Source organism: Python bivittatus, unplaced genomic scaffold, assembly GCF_059951505.1.
Source record: "Python bivittatus isolate LINGU-HERP-01145 unplaced genomic scaffold, Pbiv_v1 ctg000680_np1212, whole genome shotgun sequence".
NCBI lineage: Eukaryota > Metazoa > Chordata > Lepidosauria > Squamata > Pythonidae > Python > Python bivittatus.
The window spans coordinates 8,286,356-8,300,149 of NW_028277095.1; the positions used below are offsets into that span (position 1 = coordinate 8,286,356).

At 50.7% G+C, this 13,794-nt stretch overlaps 1 protein-coding gene across 3 annotated transcripts in view; it reads left to right on the forward strand.

Annotated features, from left to right (window-relative positions):
• Positions 1 to 202: 202 nt before the first annotated feature.
• The window catches only part of ANXA4 (annexin A4), a 28,584-nt gene continuing 14,992 nt past the window's right edge, over positions 203 to 13,794 (forward strand). The window contains exons 1-2 of one of the 3 annotated variants that reach the window (XM_088152034.1): positions 203 to 227; positions 13,665 to 13,720. In XM_088152034.1, coding sequence (XP_088008160.1) covers positions 218 to 227; positions 13,665 to 13,720 — 66 coding nt within the window. In that variant the 5' untranslated portion in view covers positions 203 to 217. Of the gene's footprint in view, positions 228 to 5,216; positions 5,319 to 5,377; positions 5,942 to 13,664; positions 13,721 to 13,794 lie in introns of those variants that run through there. The other 2 variants (XM_088152036.1, XM_007441648.4) reach the window with 2 other exon arrangements.

The window sequence follows — 13,794 nt, forward strand, 5'->3', positions numbered from 1 at the left end:
CGTTTTCTCACTGGGGCTGAATAATTTCTTCTCTGTTCCCCATCCACAGAACAGTTCAAGGGCTCTCCTTTCTCTGCTGGTCGGCCTCCAACTGGCCGTGCGGACGCCTGGCCGTCGCTTGCATCACCAGAGGCAGCCATCTTCCAGGGCGGGCAGATGCGCGAGCGGCTGGTAGACGCCACAATGACATGACAGCCATCGTGACATCACTGTGCAAATGATGCAAGGTACATAATTTGTGGTATTTGCGTGATATCATCAGAAACACAATAGGATGTCACTTGCCCCCTCCCCTCCCCCCGGGGATGGCCATGGGCACACACTGATGTGCTCCAGCCTTCCCTTCCTCCATGGCACCCCAGCCTCCTGGCAGGTGCTTATCTGCACCCACTTCGGTTGGAGGCCATGATTTTTGTAAGTGAGATGAGTGGCTATATAAATTGAACAAATAAATAAATAAATACAATTGAGCGAAAACAGTAATTCTCTTAGTCATTTATATGTACGTGTACATATAGATATGGATTTCGTTCTCACATAACCTCGCAATGTCAACTAGGGGTGTCCCCAGGGAGAGGATCAAAAAAGTCAAGATGGTGGCCTCCATCTTCCTTCCACCATCAAAGCCCTACCCTGCCTTACACTGCATTGCTCATTAAAAAAGGGTTTGATGGCAGGTTGGTGGCCACCACCTTAACGTTTTTGACTCCCTCCCTGATATAATTTTTTTCTCCTCACCCCAAGTGCCCCTGTTCGTGATTGGCAGGGGGTGGGGGGAAATAACTGAGATTTTTGGTGGAATCCAAAGAGCAGAGCTCCCAGTCACAAAACTGCTACTCTTCCGAGGGGCCCAGGCTCCTACAGATATTGGTTATTGAAAACTTTTCTGTACCATCTTTGGTCAAGGAAAGGAAGGCAATGCAGAGAGAGCATCATTTCATGCTATAGAGCCGAGCAATCAATGTGGTGCCTTCAGACGCCCTCGCTCCCTGTCACCTCCAACGTTTTGGTCAATTATTTTAATTAAAAATAATGTATTTATTCATTGTTTTAATGATAGAGCACTCCCTCCAGTGCATTAAAAAGCACTCAACAGGAACATGCAATCAAAACAGGAAGAGGCTATCAAATTCATCAGATACCCTAGCCTTTGTGTATCCCAACCCTCTTCTCAGAAACACGTGATATGAGCCACAGGTGGCTTTCCTTATTTAGACAGAAATAAGGAATATTGTTTGAACTGATGAATGAAGAAATCTATTCATCCGCCTTAAACTTTGTGATCCCATTTATGCCAGTGTGGGTCCTCCTTAAGGGAAGCGCTCTTAATTCATCCAAGATGGCTTTCTTCATGTTCTGCCTTTATAAATTCTTCTTAACTGCCATGCCTGTTTCCTCAAGTCCAGACTCCATAGGATTAGACTGCAGCTTTGTAGTGTGTGTACTGTACAGCCTGGTGCCCTGTCAGCCTCTTGATCATGGAGTCATAGAGTTGGGGGGGATCTTAGAGGTCACCTCGTCCAACCCTCTGCCCAGTGCAGGATCCAGTGGAGCACCTCTGACAGAGGACCATCCAGCCTCTGCAGAAGACCTCCAGCAAAGGAGACCGCCACTTCATGAGGCAGCCCGTCCCGCTGGCCGACAGCTCGTAATCCAGATGTTCCTCCTGACGTTTAACCAAAGGCCTTTCCGATATAGAAAGCATCACATTCTATGCATCATTTTTCCACCGATCTTCTGTTGTACAAATCTGCATCTTGTAGATCAGTTCTATTACAGCCTTTTTAGCCAGCAAATAAGACAAAGAGAAAAGAGGAAAAATAATAAAAATAGATCTCATAAGCAGGTAAAGCAATCCATTTTCATTCCTATTATGGCTTCCCTGCCAACGCCTTGATGCTAAATAACAAAACTTGACAAATTTGTCGGTTGTATAAGAAATCTTCAGCAAGCAGAAAATCAACATAGAAGCTGTCAGATTATCTGGGGACGGCTGCTAGACGGGGAAAAATAAGGTTTGTTTGTTTATTTAATTTATTATTTATTTCGATTTATACGGCCACCCACCTCACCATCATGGCACTGGATAGTTAGCACAATATAACAACAACATCACAATAAATGTATAAACTGGCAGCTTTGACATGATGTCATATAGAACCTGCAATACAGAAGAATGTGTGTTATCAATTCTCGTGTACCTCTCGTGTGCCAGAGGGCACAATCTGCACCTTGTTCTCTCTTTTCCTCTGCCACTCTTTTAATCTGCATCTGTTATTACGCACACACTGTTTTCCATTAGCAATTTTGGGATGCAGGTACAAACCACACTAATACGAATTTTTCTTTGGCCACATCATCTCTATAACTTTTTTAAAAAGTTTTCTGGACAAAAAAAGAGATTTTGGGGTAGCTAATCTTTCCTTATATTTTGGTCTTCCCTCATAATCAGGCACATACCAACCTCTGTTTATCTGCTTGGTTTTTCTGTTCGGGCCTCACTAGGATTCAGGGGATATTTGAATCACACTTTTCAATGTATTCTTAGCCAGTTGCTTTTCAGCCTTTTTTAGATGCGTTGAGCTGATAATTTGGGATCAAATCCTTCCTCGCTCTCTCTTAAACCGTTGAATTTTCCCTTGTCTTTTAGCCACCTTCATTTCTATATCTAAAAACAAAAACCATATTAGGTTGTTCCTCGGTTAGTTTTATACTTTTCACTTTCTTCGTTGCATTATATCCTTCAGCCGCCATCACCTGTGACATCCGGCAATTGATGTAAAGCCAATTATGATGCCATCACAATTCAGGCATAATTTCTGAATGGCAGTAGTAGAAGGGATCCCTAGCAATGGAGCTAAATGATTTCCCACAGCTAAACCATTTAAAGATGGTTTCTAAAATTCTGATCAGTTGAAGTGGGGAAAAAGTTAAAATTTCTCTGATTTAATGCATAAATAAATAAATGGAGAACTCTGTGCATTATGTGCTTTTTAAAAAAAAAACAAAACTCCCTTGATTTATAGGACCATCATGTCTACAGAATTTTAAAAAGGTTTTTTCATCTCCTGCTCTGATGCTAAGTACACTTATGTGGGAAGAACCAGCATTCTAGAATGAAAAATACTGATGTACAGTATATGCTTGTTGTAAAAATGCTAGCATCTTCCATTGTGCAGGATCCCCTCCTTCACGACGACATGTTTTCAAAGAAGGAAGGTCCCAGTCACTGCGGGAAGCAGCCTCAGCTCCAGGGCCGATAAATGCACAGTGGGAAAGTTCCTCTTTGACAACACGGTTCTTCAGGGTTTCCAGGGTATCCAGCTGGACGGTTGCCTCAGTGTCGGTTACAGCAAAGGCGACATTGCTGCAGTCCGTCTCGTCCTGGGTATGACACAATTCCACAATACGGTGGAGTAACTGGGGCCCCTCATTACCCTTTCAGTTTACAGGTAGTCCTTGATTAACAACGGCAATTGGGACTGGGATTTCCATCGCTAAGCTACGCACTCATAAAGCGCGACATTGCATGACCACTTCGCTTAGCGACGGCAATCCTGGCAGTCCCCATGGCCATTGTTAAGCGAGAATCATGAGTCGTTAAGTGAGTCCCAGGTGGCTCACAAGGAGGCCAGCAAGCAGGTAAGGCACGGTGCAAGTGCAGAGGGCCAGGGATGGCTGCTGCCAGGCAGGGGAGGTCATGAGCGACTTACCGGAGCGTCTTGCAACCTTCCCTGCCGGCTTCCCCATTGACTTTGCTTGCTGGCAATCATGTGACCGCAAGTGCGAGCCAGTCGCCAAGCGCCCGACTTGTGATCGCATGACCACGGGGATGCTGGGGTGGCTGGAATGTCGAGGACTGGGCGTAAGTACCACTTGTTCGGTGCCGTCATAACTTCGAAGGTTGCTGAACGAGTGGTCGTTAACTGAGGGCTACCTGTTGGGGCAATGGTTAGGGCCCTGCAGCCCCCTCCAGCCTACAAGTGTCCATTCAGAAAATGGCAAGAAATGAATGGATGATTGCTACAGATGCCCAACACCTGCACTTGGTGGTGGTGTGCAGGGGTGTCCATGTGGTATGGTCAAAAAAGTCAAGATGGTGGCCATGATGATGCAGTTGAATCTCCACATGTTTTTTACGTGTGATGCTTGAAAAAACAGATGGAGTACTGATTGCACCATACCCTGCGCACACTTCTAGTGGCCACCAAAACTGAACTTCCTAAATGTACAATCCTTTGTGTCCATTTTTAGAGCCAGTCCTGAGGCATGATTCAGATTCTTATATTATTATTTCATTCAGAAGTAAAAATATTTTAACTTAAATATAAGTTAACATAACACAATAAGCTGGTCATTCTTCCTAAAATGACTTATTATCTGGGAGCAAAGCAAATTCCATTGTGTCCTTGCATTCATGATGGTTTTAATTCAGTTTACAAAGAGCGCCACAGCTTCCTTCTTTCCTCCCTTTCTTTCTCAATTCTGGGCTGCAAAGTTCCATCAGTGTTATGGTGAGTTGTGCGATCTCTACAGGGACCGTAGATCTGAAGGGGCTGGATTGGAGCCGACGGCTGGAATCGGGAATCAGTTAGATCAGTGTTTCTCAACCTTGGCGGCCTGAAGATGTGTGGACTTCAATTCCCAGAATTCCCCAGCCAGCTTGCTGGCTGGGGAATTCTGGGAGTTGAAGTCCACACATCTTCAGGCCGCCAAGGTTGAGAAACACTGAGTTAGATCATGCAAACCTAGGCCGTGGAGTCGGTCCACGGATGAGGGAAAAAAGAGCAGCAGGCAATTTACGAGGTCACAATACCCCAAAGTGTCAATGACTACTGCTGCAAAAACAGCGCACAACAACAAAATTGTACAAAGAAGGCGCTCCAAAGGCAGGGCGATGGTGGGTTTAAGGCTCTGCTTGCCGGACGGAGGCCCTGAGGGCGAAACGCGGGACGTGTCCTCCTGTGGCGGGCGTCGGGAGTCTGCCGGACCTGGTCTTTGCCTCGGAGCCGGAGCCCGACCTGGCCCTGGCGGAGCTTAGCGCCTGCCCGGACCCCCATCCGCGGGGCGATCCCGGACACCGCGCGCACCGCCAGGGCTCGGCCGGCAAGCGGGTCTGCGCTCTCCCCTCCCTGCCTCCCTCCCGGCGCAACAGCTGCTTTCCCGGCGCGCTGCAACCCGATCCGCGCAGCGGCCGGGCGGCGTCCGCCCCGCGAGGGCAGAGCTGGCCCGTGGCCCTCCCTCCCAGGGCGGGCCTTGCCGCCCTAAAAAGGGAAGCGCAGCTGGGCCGCGCAGCCTCCAGGGCGGGGACGCAGCAGGTAGGCAGGCGGCCGGGCTGGAGAGCCGGGCGGCCGGGGAGCCCAGGTGGCCCCGCCGCAGGGACCGCGTCGGGCGGAGGCGCTGCTTCCTCCGGGCGCTCCGCTTCCTCCCCGCTGGGGATCGGGGCGGCTGCGGGCGACCTTCGGGCTGGCTGCGCTCTTCCCACGGGCGAGGGCGGCCGGGAGGGCCGGGCTAGTTTCCAGCGAGCGGGCGCAAGTTCCGCGCTCGGAGCCAGCTGCGGCGCCCGAGGGTGGCGGGCACGGCAGGCCCGCGGAGCCCGGCTTGTCTGCCCAGGAAAGCGGGGAGGGGCCTCTCCCCGCTCCCCAACTAGGCTGGCGCGGGGAGGGCGCCTCTGAGCGCCTGCAGAGCGCCGGGCGCGGGATCGCCCCCGTGCCCCCAGGAGGCCGGAGAGGGGCCGGGCGCGGCCTGGCCGTGGCCGGAGTGGCCCAGCTTTGGGTCGGCGGTCCTGTTTGGCCAGGCGTTCTGGGCGTCCGTTCCGAAGCGGCAAAGGGAGAAAGCGCCGTAGCGCCGTCGGTTTGAGCGCTCTGTGCTGCGGGGTGAAAGTTGCAAAGCGCCTTGATCGCTTTGTGGGATGTCGACCTACTATCAATCTGCAAGGATAGTGAGTGGAAGCTGGGGGCTTTTTCTTCTTCTTTTGCCTCCCCCCCCCCCCCCGCTCTCCCCACTTCAGATCTTGCTAAGGTGATATCCAAGGGAATCACCCGTTGGGACAGGAAAATCTTCTCTGCGGAGTCGCAACATCCAAGGCTAGGACAGTTTGCAGCTCAGTGTGTCAACACTCTGCGGTCTGTAGGTCACGCTGTGCAGCCACAATATGGATTATTTGGGGACAGGAACACAGCAGTTCCAATTCGGGGTTCAGAGTGTTGAACCCAAGTGGGGGTTTAGCCCCTGATCAAAATGCAGCTGCGTGTGGAAGGTCTACATGAGAGCAGCACCCTTGGGAGCCCATGCTGTCTCTTAGGCCTGTTTTTAAGGATGCTTTGAAGCACTTCCTACTTTAGGAAAACCCACTGCAGAGCAGCAGCAGCCACAGCAGTGCGTAGGGATGGGCCACAACCAGAGCATCTGTACGGAGCATCATTGGAGGGGGACTGAGGGCCGGTCTTACTAGCAGCTTTTGAGTTGGAAGGAGAAAGCAGAAGCTGCAAACCTCTGTTGCAGTGTCATATTTCTGATCTGGAGGGGGCCAGTGCCAGTGGTCCCTTTCTGTCTCCTGATTGCCAGAAATAATAGTAGAGGAAGCCGGGCCCAGCTTGGATGGGCAACTAATTGTGCCCTGCAAGCACTTTCTTGCTCAAAAAGTAGGCAGTGGTTTTAAAGACGCTTTTTAAAAAGTGTCCCCCCTTTATTGCAAGTTGGGTCGCTTGGAAGCGCCCTTCTCCTTAGCCGTAAAGTGCTGGAGGAGAGGACATCCCTCAACCTGTGGAATATTGTTAGAGTCAGAAAAGTTTCTGGCTGGATTGCGTTGAGCACCTCAAACCTGGAAAAGCTGTGACCGAGCAGCTGCAGCGCATGGGGCGAGTTGGGGCTGGACATGGTGCGCAAAGCAAAACAGGAGCTCCATTCTCCACGGCAGATGCAGTTTGATTATGACCTTTGAGAACAAGGTAGCAAAAGAGCAAAGCCAGCATATCGAGGGATAAATGTGAACAAATGGAGCTCTGCGAACTGCATTATGTGCTAAAAATAACCATGCCGCCCTCAGCATCCATACTTAGAAATCAGTCCCAAGGACTGGGGTTTATTCTCCCCACACTTAACCAGCTGCATTCACTAAGCTTGGTTAGTTACGACCTTGATCGTGGTTCAGGAGGGGCAAACTGAGTGCATGTGGTTTGTTGGTGGTTCAGGGCACTGCTCATGTGCAGAAAACGGGTTAATCTGGCAACCGAGTGAAGCGTGGGGGGGAACCTTGCCGGTGAATTTGACAGAGCGTCGTGCGTGTTTCACGCTTTAGCAAACACGGTGGGTTGTGCACCCTGTGAATGCCTAACAGTGTTCCTTGGGGCTCCTTCTGCAGGACCCCAGGCTAGGGGGCCAGCCAGCCAGCCCTCCTGACCTTTTGTGAACATGTTGTATGTGAAGAAATGGCACGGAGGCGCCCTGGCGTTACTTTGCTGCTTGTGGTACTCTCCCCCGGCCCCCTGGTCTGGATCCAGAAGAGGGGGTGAGCTGGACAAAAAATTGTGGCTTCAGTCGGGAAGCCGTTTGTAGGCCAGGTGGGAGAAAAGGAATTCCTCCAAATCAGGGTTCCTCAACCTTGGCAACTTTAAGATGGGTGGACTTCAACTCCCAGAATTCCCCAGCCAGCAAGGAATTCTGGGAGTTGAGGTCCACCCGTCTTAAAGTTGCCAAGGTTGAGGAACCCTGCTCTAAATCTAGAAAGAAGCATCACCTTGGCTCCTTTTTAGCCAGAGAAGGCAATTACGCCTAGTGTAGCCCTAAGGGCTTCTTCCTGGGGATCTACAAGTCCCTAAGACACCTCAGGTGTGATCAGGTGTTGCGGGGGGCGGGGATTGCAGACTGATGGCTGCCATCTTGACTTTTTTGACACTCTGTGAACACCCTTGATTAAGAATAGTATCCTTAAAACCATTTGAGCAAATCTAGCACCTTGGATGCAGGAGAGGAGATGCGTTTGCATGCTTCCTAATTGTTCTAGCCTGCTCTTTGGGAACCGGGCAGTTAGAGAACTTCTATCTGTCTTTCTTTACATCTTTTGCTGTTTCTGGACTGAGTAATTCCTGTTTTCTCTAAATGTGTGTAATTTCCCATGAGGTCTTGCTGTTTTTAGCAATTTCCCCTTCAGACAATGGCACTGAACCTGTTCCTATGTCTCTGTCAGATTTCGTCAGGCACGATCCATTACGCCCCCAGTTTATAATCATGAGGGCTAGAAACTTGAGGATGCTCCTATTGGCTGAGGGTGATGGATATTTTAATCTAACGCAGTGTTTCTCAATCTCGGCAACTTGAAGATGTCTGTCCATACACTGAACTCCTAGAAGTCCCCAGCCCTGCTTCCCCAGTTGAAGTCCGTACATCTTCAGGTTGCTGAGATTGAGAAACACTGATCTAGTACTTCTGGAAGGGAGGGTGGAGCCATAAGGGATAAGGAGCAAAATTGGTGCCTTAAAACCTTAAGCAACCCTCCTAAAATTGGGCTGCTGTTTCTCAATTTTAGGAGCCCGAATGTTCTCTGATCCCGGGCATAAAATGGACCTCAGTGGGTCCAGAGTTAACCCTATCTGCTCTCTTTGGGGCTCAGGAAGGGCAGAGACTCAGCCCCAAGTGGAAAAGGGGGCACAGGCTAAGTTTCCCTCCAAGATCAAATTGAGGGACGTGACCCTGAAACAGGTAAAAGTGCTGCAGGAGAAGAATAGGATGAACTGATCTGGGCGCTCAGCATCTTCACGCAGACGCGGGTGATGGCTTCTCCCTTTCTCCAACAGCCCCAGAACGGAGAGCCAGCGCCTTTCCACTGGGCCAATTAGAAAGAGGGGGACTTTGAGGCCTGGTTCAGTTTGGGGGGGCTGCAGAGATGTGGGGGGAGTGTCAAAATCAAGATGGTGGCTGCAACTGCATGATCAAAGTGACACACGTACCAAAGGGTAGGGCTTCGATTGTGTAGTCGTGGCCACCATATTGACTTTTTTGACACCCCCCCCCGTCCTCATGGATGCCCTTGTTCTGTTCGTTTCAGTGAGGGATCGGAACTAAAGTCACCCAGCTTCACTGCTGCTCAAAAGGAAACAGCAGCAGCAGCAGCGGGTCGAGCGGGAAAATGTGGACCGTGAGCACTCGGTGGTAATTCTATAAAGAATTTCTCCTTGGTAGGACTTTTGCCAGTCCAGTCCGTTAAAAAAGGAGACTTTTCATTCCTTACGGTGATCAATTCTGCGTGGATCGTTTGCCAAATCTCTACCCGTGTTGGCTGGAGATAGAGCTCCATCCGCCAAGCTGGCTTACGTTTCCCCCTTCCGTTCCCAATTTTTATTTTTACTTCTGTGCCTGCGAGGCAGTCCTGGCGACCGCCTGGACCAGCCCCGCGGTTTTCGAGGCCGAGCGGTTTGCCCTGGCCGCCTTCTTCCTGGGGCTGGGAAGAGGGACTCCCTGCGCAAGGCTGTGAAGGGGAAGCTCATGCATCGCGTGAAGCTGCAATGCGGTTTATTTGATTTCGTACAGATTTGTGGGATTTTTTTGTGACAAACATTTTTTCACTTTTGAAAAAATGATTCCCAACGGAAGTCAGCAGGCTGTGTGTGAATGCAGCTCTGGCGGTTTCACAACCATGATTTACTACGTGTAGAAAACCAGCCTGTTGTGGTGTATTCCACAAAATGTGGTTTGGGGCAACATTTGCCCTGGGAATTGGGATGAAAGGGGATGAACGTAACCTGATTAGGACTGAGACTCAGATCTGGCCCACCCTCGAACCTGGAAGCTCAGAATGGGCGGCGTTGAGCCAGTCCTTGTTTTGCAGCCCAGCCTGCCTCACAGGGATGTGGTGGTAAGAGGTACCCCCCCCACACACACACATGTATGCTGCGTTGGCTATCAAACTGGTGGGGTGGGGTGGGGTGGGGTGGGGTGGAATGAGGATGAGATGAGATGAGATGAGATGAGATGAGATGAGATGAGATGAGATGGGGGGCATATGTATGAACTGCTGAAAGTGCCCTTCTGAGAAAACCTTCACAGCAAGGGGAGGGGACCCTGGGTGGCAGCAGGGAGAAGGACGGTCAGGAGCCTGTGGCTGGTAAACCCAGCCGCTTCCATTCACTGGCTCCATCTCAAAGCTAGTTTGGCTGGCAGGCTGGCCTAGTAGGAAGGGATAGGCAATGATGAGCTCACATGGATGGGCTTATCTAGAGCAGAGTTCCTCAACCTTGGCGACTTGAAGACGGGTGGACTTCAACTCCCAGAATTCCCCAGCCAGCAAGGGACAGGCAATGATGAGCTCACATGGATGGGCTTATCTAGAGCAGAGTTCCTCAACCTCGGCGGCTTGAAGACGTGTGGACTTCAACTCCCAGAATTCTTTGCTGGCTGGGGAATTCTGGGAGTTGAAGTCCACACATCTTCAAGCCGCCGAGGTTGAGGAACTCTGCTCTAGAGCATTCCGACATCACGCGGTGAGTTCCACTGGGTCTGCCTTTGCCTTTGCCTTGTCTTGCCAATGCAGTGGGCCAAAGGTGTATGAGCTATATAAATGTGACAGATAAATAAAATAAGGCCTGGTTCTGCTTTTGCTCAGGGCTGCTCAGCTCTGCTGGGAGCCCAGTATAGACCGTATGCAGGTTAATACACTTACATTGTATCTTCAGGGGCAGGTGGCAGCAAGGGTGGGGGCAATTGTAAATGTGGGCCATCCCGAATTTTGGTCACGTGACCCTGGGGGCGTGCAATGGCCAGAACTTCGAGGACCAGTCGTAAGTCCGTTTTTTCAGTGCTGTGAAGAAAATGCAGGGAGCAGGAGGAGAAGGGGGGCACCGTTCAGGCTAGGGGTAAGCCAAAGAAGCTAAGTTCTGGGTGGGCAGGAGAGCTCCCTGAAGGGACTTAGCTTCAGCGCTAGCAGGAATGCCAGTCTCCCCCAGCCCCGTGGCTGAGTTTTTGGCTGCAGCCAGGACAGGCAGCTGCTTTCGCTGCTGAACTGTGCAGAGGGATCAGGGCTGACAGTTGTGCTGGGCCGTCAGTAGCGTGATGGCTTTGAAAGGGTGAGACGGGCTTCTGAAGGCAGCCGACGGCATGCCCCGACAAGATGCTGCCTGCACACCTGAAAAGAGGGAGAGCGATCCCCGTAAAGTGATCAGCCGAGCTCTTCTCTAAGCCTCCATTCCGAGTCGCTGGCCTGTTTTTTCCAAACGAGACCAGAGTGGAAACACGGCTCCAAATTTTCCACGGTTGCTCCGTGTGGAGCGGTTGCAAAGTAGATGGAAATAAGGCCAACCGACAGCAGGGACCAGGTTCGCTTTGCTTGAAGCAGCTGCGAGGCAAGAAGCCAAAGCGAATTATGGGATTTGCACCCCGTCTGTGGAGTTCCTTGGCGTACTTTCTGTTTTTTACCTTTTTGTTTGGTTTCAGTTACTTATTAAAGCCCCGAGGCGGTGCGTCCTGGCATGCAATCGATTGCCTATGCAGAGATTGTCTCCTCAGTAGGAATTTGGGGGAGTGCATTATGGGCTGCCTTGGAGAGAATGTGGCTGCTCATAAAATGGATGCCAGGCAGATTAAGTCTGCCAGCTTCATACAGCAGTGACTCATCCAGCTTTTGCCACATCTCAGGCCTGGAGCAGATGTGGAAATTTCCATCTCGTGTGAGAGGCTATGGAAACTCTCCTCCGGTTTCAGCCCAGCCCACATGAGGGACTCCTTTGCAGCCGTCCCCAGCTTGCTACCCTGAGGGTGTGTTGGGACTGCCACTCCCAGGATTCCCTAGCCAACCAGACTGGGTAGGGAAATGTGGGGGAGCATCCCCAGTATCTGGAGGGTGCCAGTCTGTAGGGAAGGCTGCATTCAGGGCGTAGTTAGGCCATTCGGAACAAGAAGTTGAATTGTATTTGCGTGGAGCTCCGAGACCACAATTCGTAGCCACGAGGCCAGCCTCACCAGGTAGAACAGACCAGGGAAAACTCTACAGGAAGGCTAAACTCCTTGACTGAGATGGGCTCTAACAACAGACTCTTGCAAGTCGGATTGCACTGGACCTTCTCCCCCTTCTTATACCCAGTGAATTAGGGAGGTTGTCTGAGCCTCTTCCAAATGTTATCTCGTTGTTCTGGACTTAAAAAAGGTTTCAGCCCCTTTTACCTAGATAATTCCTGTGTATCTCCTGCAAGATCATCTTCCTTCCTTATGATTTAACACAGGTTTTCTGACTGGTTCAGTGTGTTCTCTGAACCCAGATCTGAAGGGGGTAGCTTTCCTCTTCTGGGCTCTGCCTGGAGGAGAGGTAGAAGCGTGGGACCCGCTCTGCAGTGGCATTTTCCCCTCTCCTCCCAGGCATGAACAGCTGATGAAAGAAGGGTGCCAAGGTTTTGGGTGAGGAGACGCTCAATCTTCTCTCATCCTGAGCAATCCCAGTTGGTCCATCTGGAGGTTGGTCCAGAGAGGAGGATGGATGGATGGATGGATGGATGGATGGATGGATGGAAGGAAGGAAGGAAGGAAGGAAGGAAGGAAGGAAGGAAGGAAGGAAGGAAGGAAGGAAGGAAGGAAGGAAGGAAGGAAGGAAGAAGCTGCCAGACAAAAATAGATGGTGCCAACCGGCTGGCCATAGCAAAGGCGACAGGGAGACCAACCCACCTTCAGGGAGGGATGCAGACCAAGGCCTGGGTGCACCTCACTCCATCCTGCAATTCTGGGAAGGCTCTTCTGGATGGTTGGTACTGTAAGCCAGGTTTTGCATGTTGTGTGAATACACCTTCAGTGTGCCTTGACCAGTTCTTCCGTCCCCCTGGACAGATCTCTCAGCCGATTCTTTTTGGCACCTTTTGCAGCAGAAGTCCTGTTCTTGGGCTTGTAAAGGGAGGGAGCAGCTTAGTCTCAGGGCCCTTCTGCAGTGGAAATGGGAGAAGAAGCTTCCTGCAGTGGGGGCCGTAGAAACTGTATGCACCTGCAAGCTTTGAAACAACAGTTCTGAGAACAACCTGTATGCATGGGAGAGAGGAAATTTACGAAGTAGACAGTTTACCATGAACCCACCAACAGATGCCTACAGTATAACCTGGTTGTGACTAAAGGTGGACGCGCAATGCAGTCTGTTTGGAAGCAGCCCGAGGTCGAAGTAGGCTTTGCCATGATCAGCAAAATCTTAGGCCCTTTTTAACGACTTCCGACATTCAGTGGGTAACTGGATTTGTCCTGGTGTTTATTCTGGGAGTTTGGTGTTTTTGCAACTCAGTTTGAATACGTTGCTCTGTTGGAGCCTGCAACTCCTCGGGTGAGGGCGTGCTGATTTTTTGCCCAACCTATCTTTTGTATAGCTTATATTCAATTAAAATGGAATGACATTGTTTGCATACGCGTATTACGATCAGTTCCTCTTTTTAAAATGGCAATTTCATGCAATTATGGGGGGCCCACATTCATAGTCTTCAAGGCCCACATACAGCTCTAGGGCCCATCTGTTATAGGTATCCCTACTGTGGATGTTTATTCCACCCCCCACCCCCCGCTGTAACCCCTCCAAGCATCAAACGTTGCTTAATATTCCTCTTTAATATCAGAAAGTATCATAGAGGTTAATAACGGCTCCTTTCTTGTACTAGGCGCCCCGTGTCGCTGAGCCTTATCTGAATTTATTCCCTTTTTTATTGCAGGGACCATCTGCACGGCTGACTGGCTGCTAGAGGATTGCAGAAATTTTATTGCCATGGTACGTGGTTTTGCTCGCTGGCAGTACCAGGCGGCGCCTGGAGCACCAGGATCTGATAAAGGGGGTCAATGTCT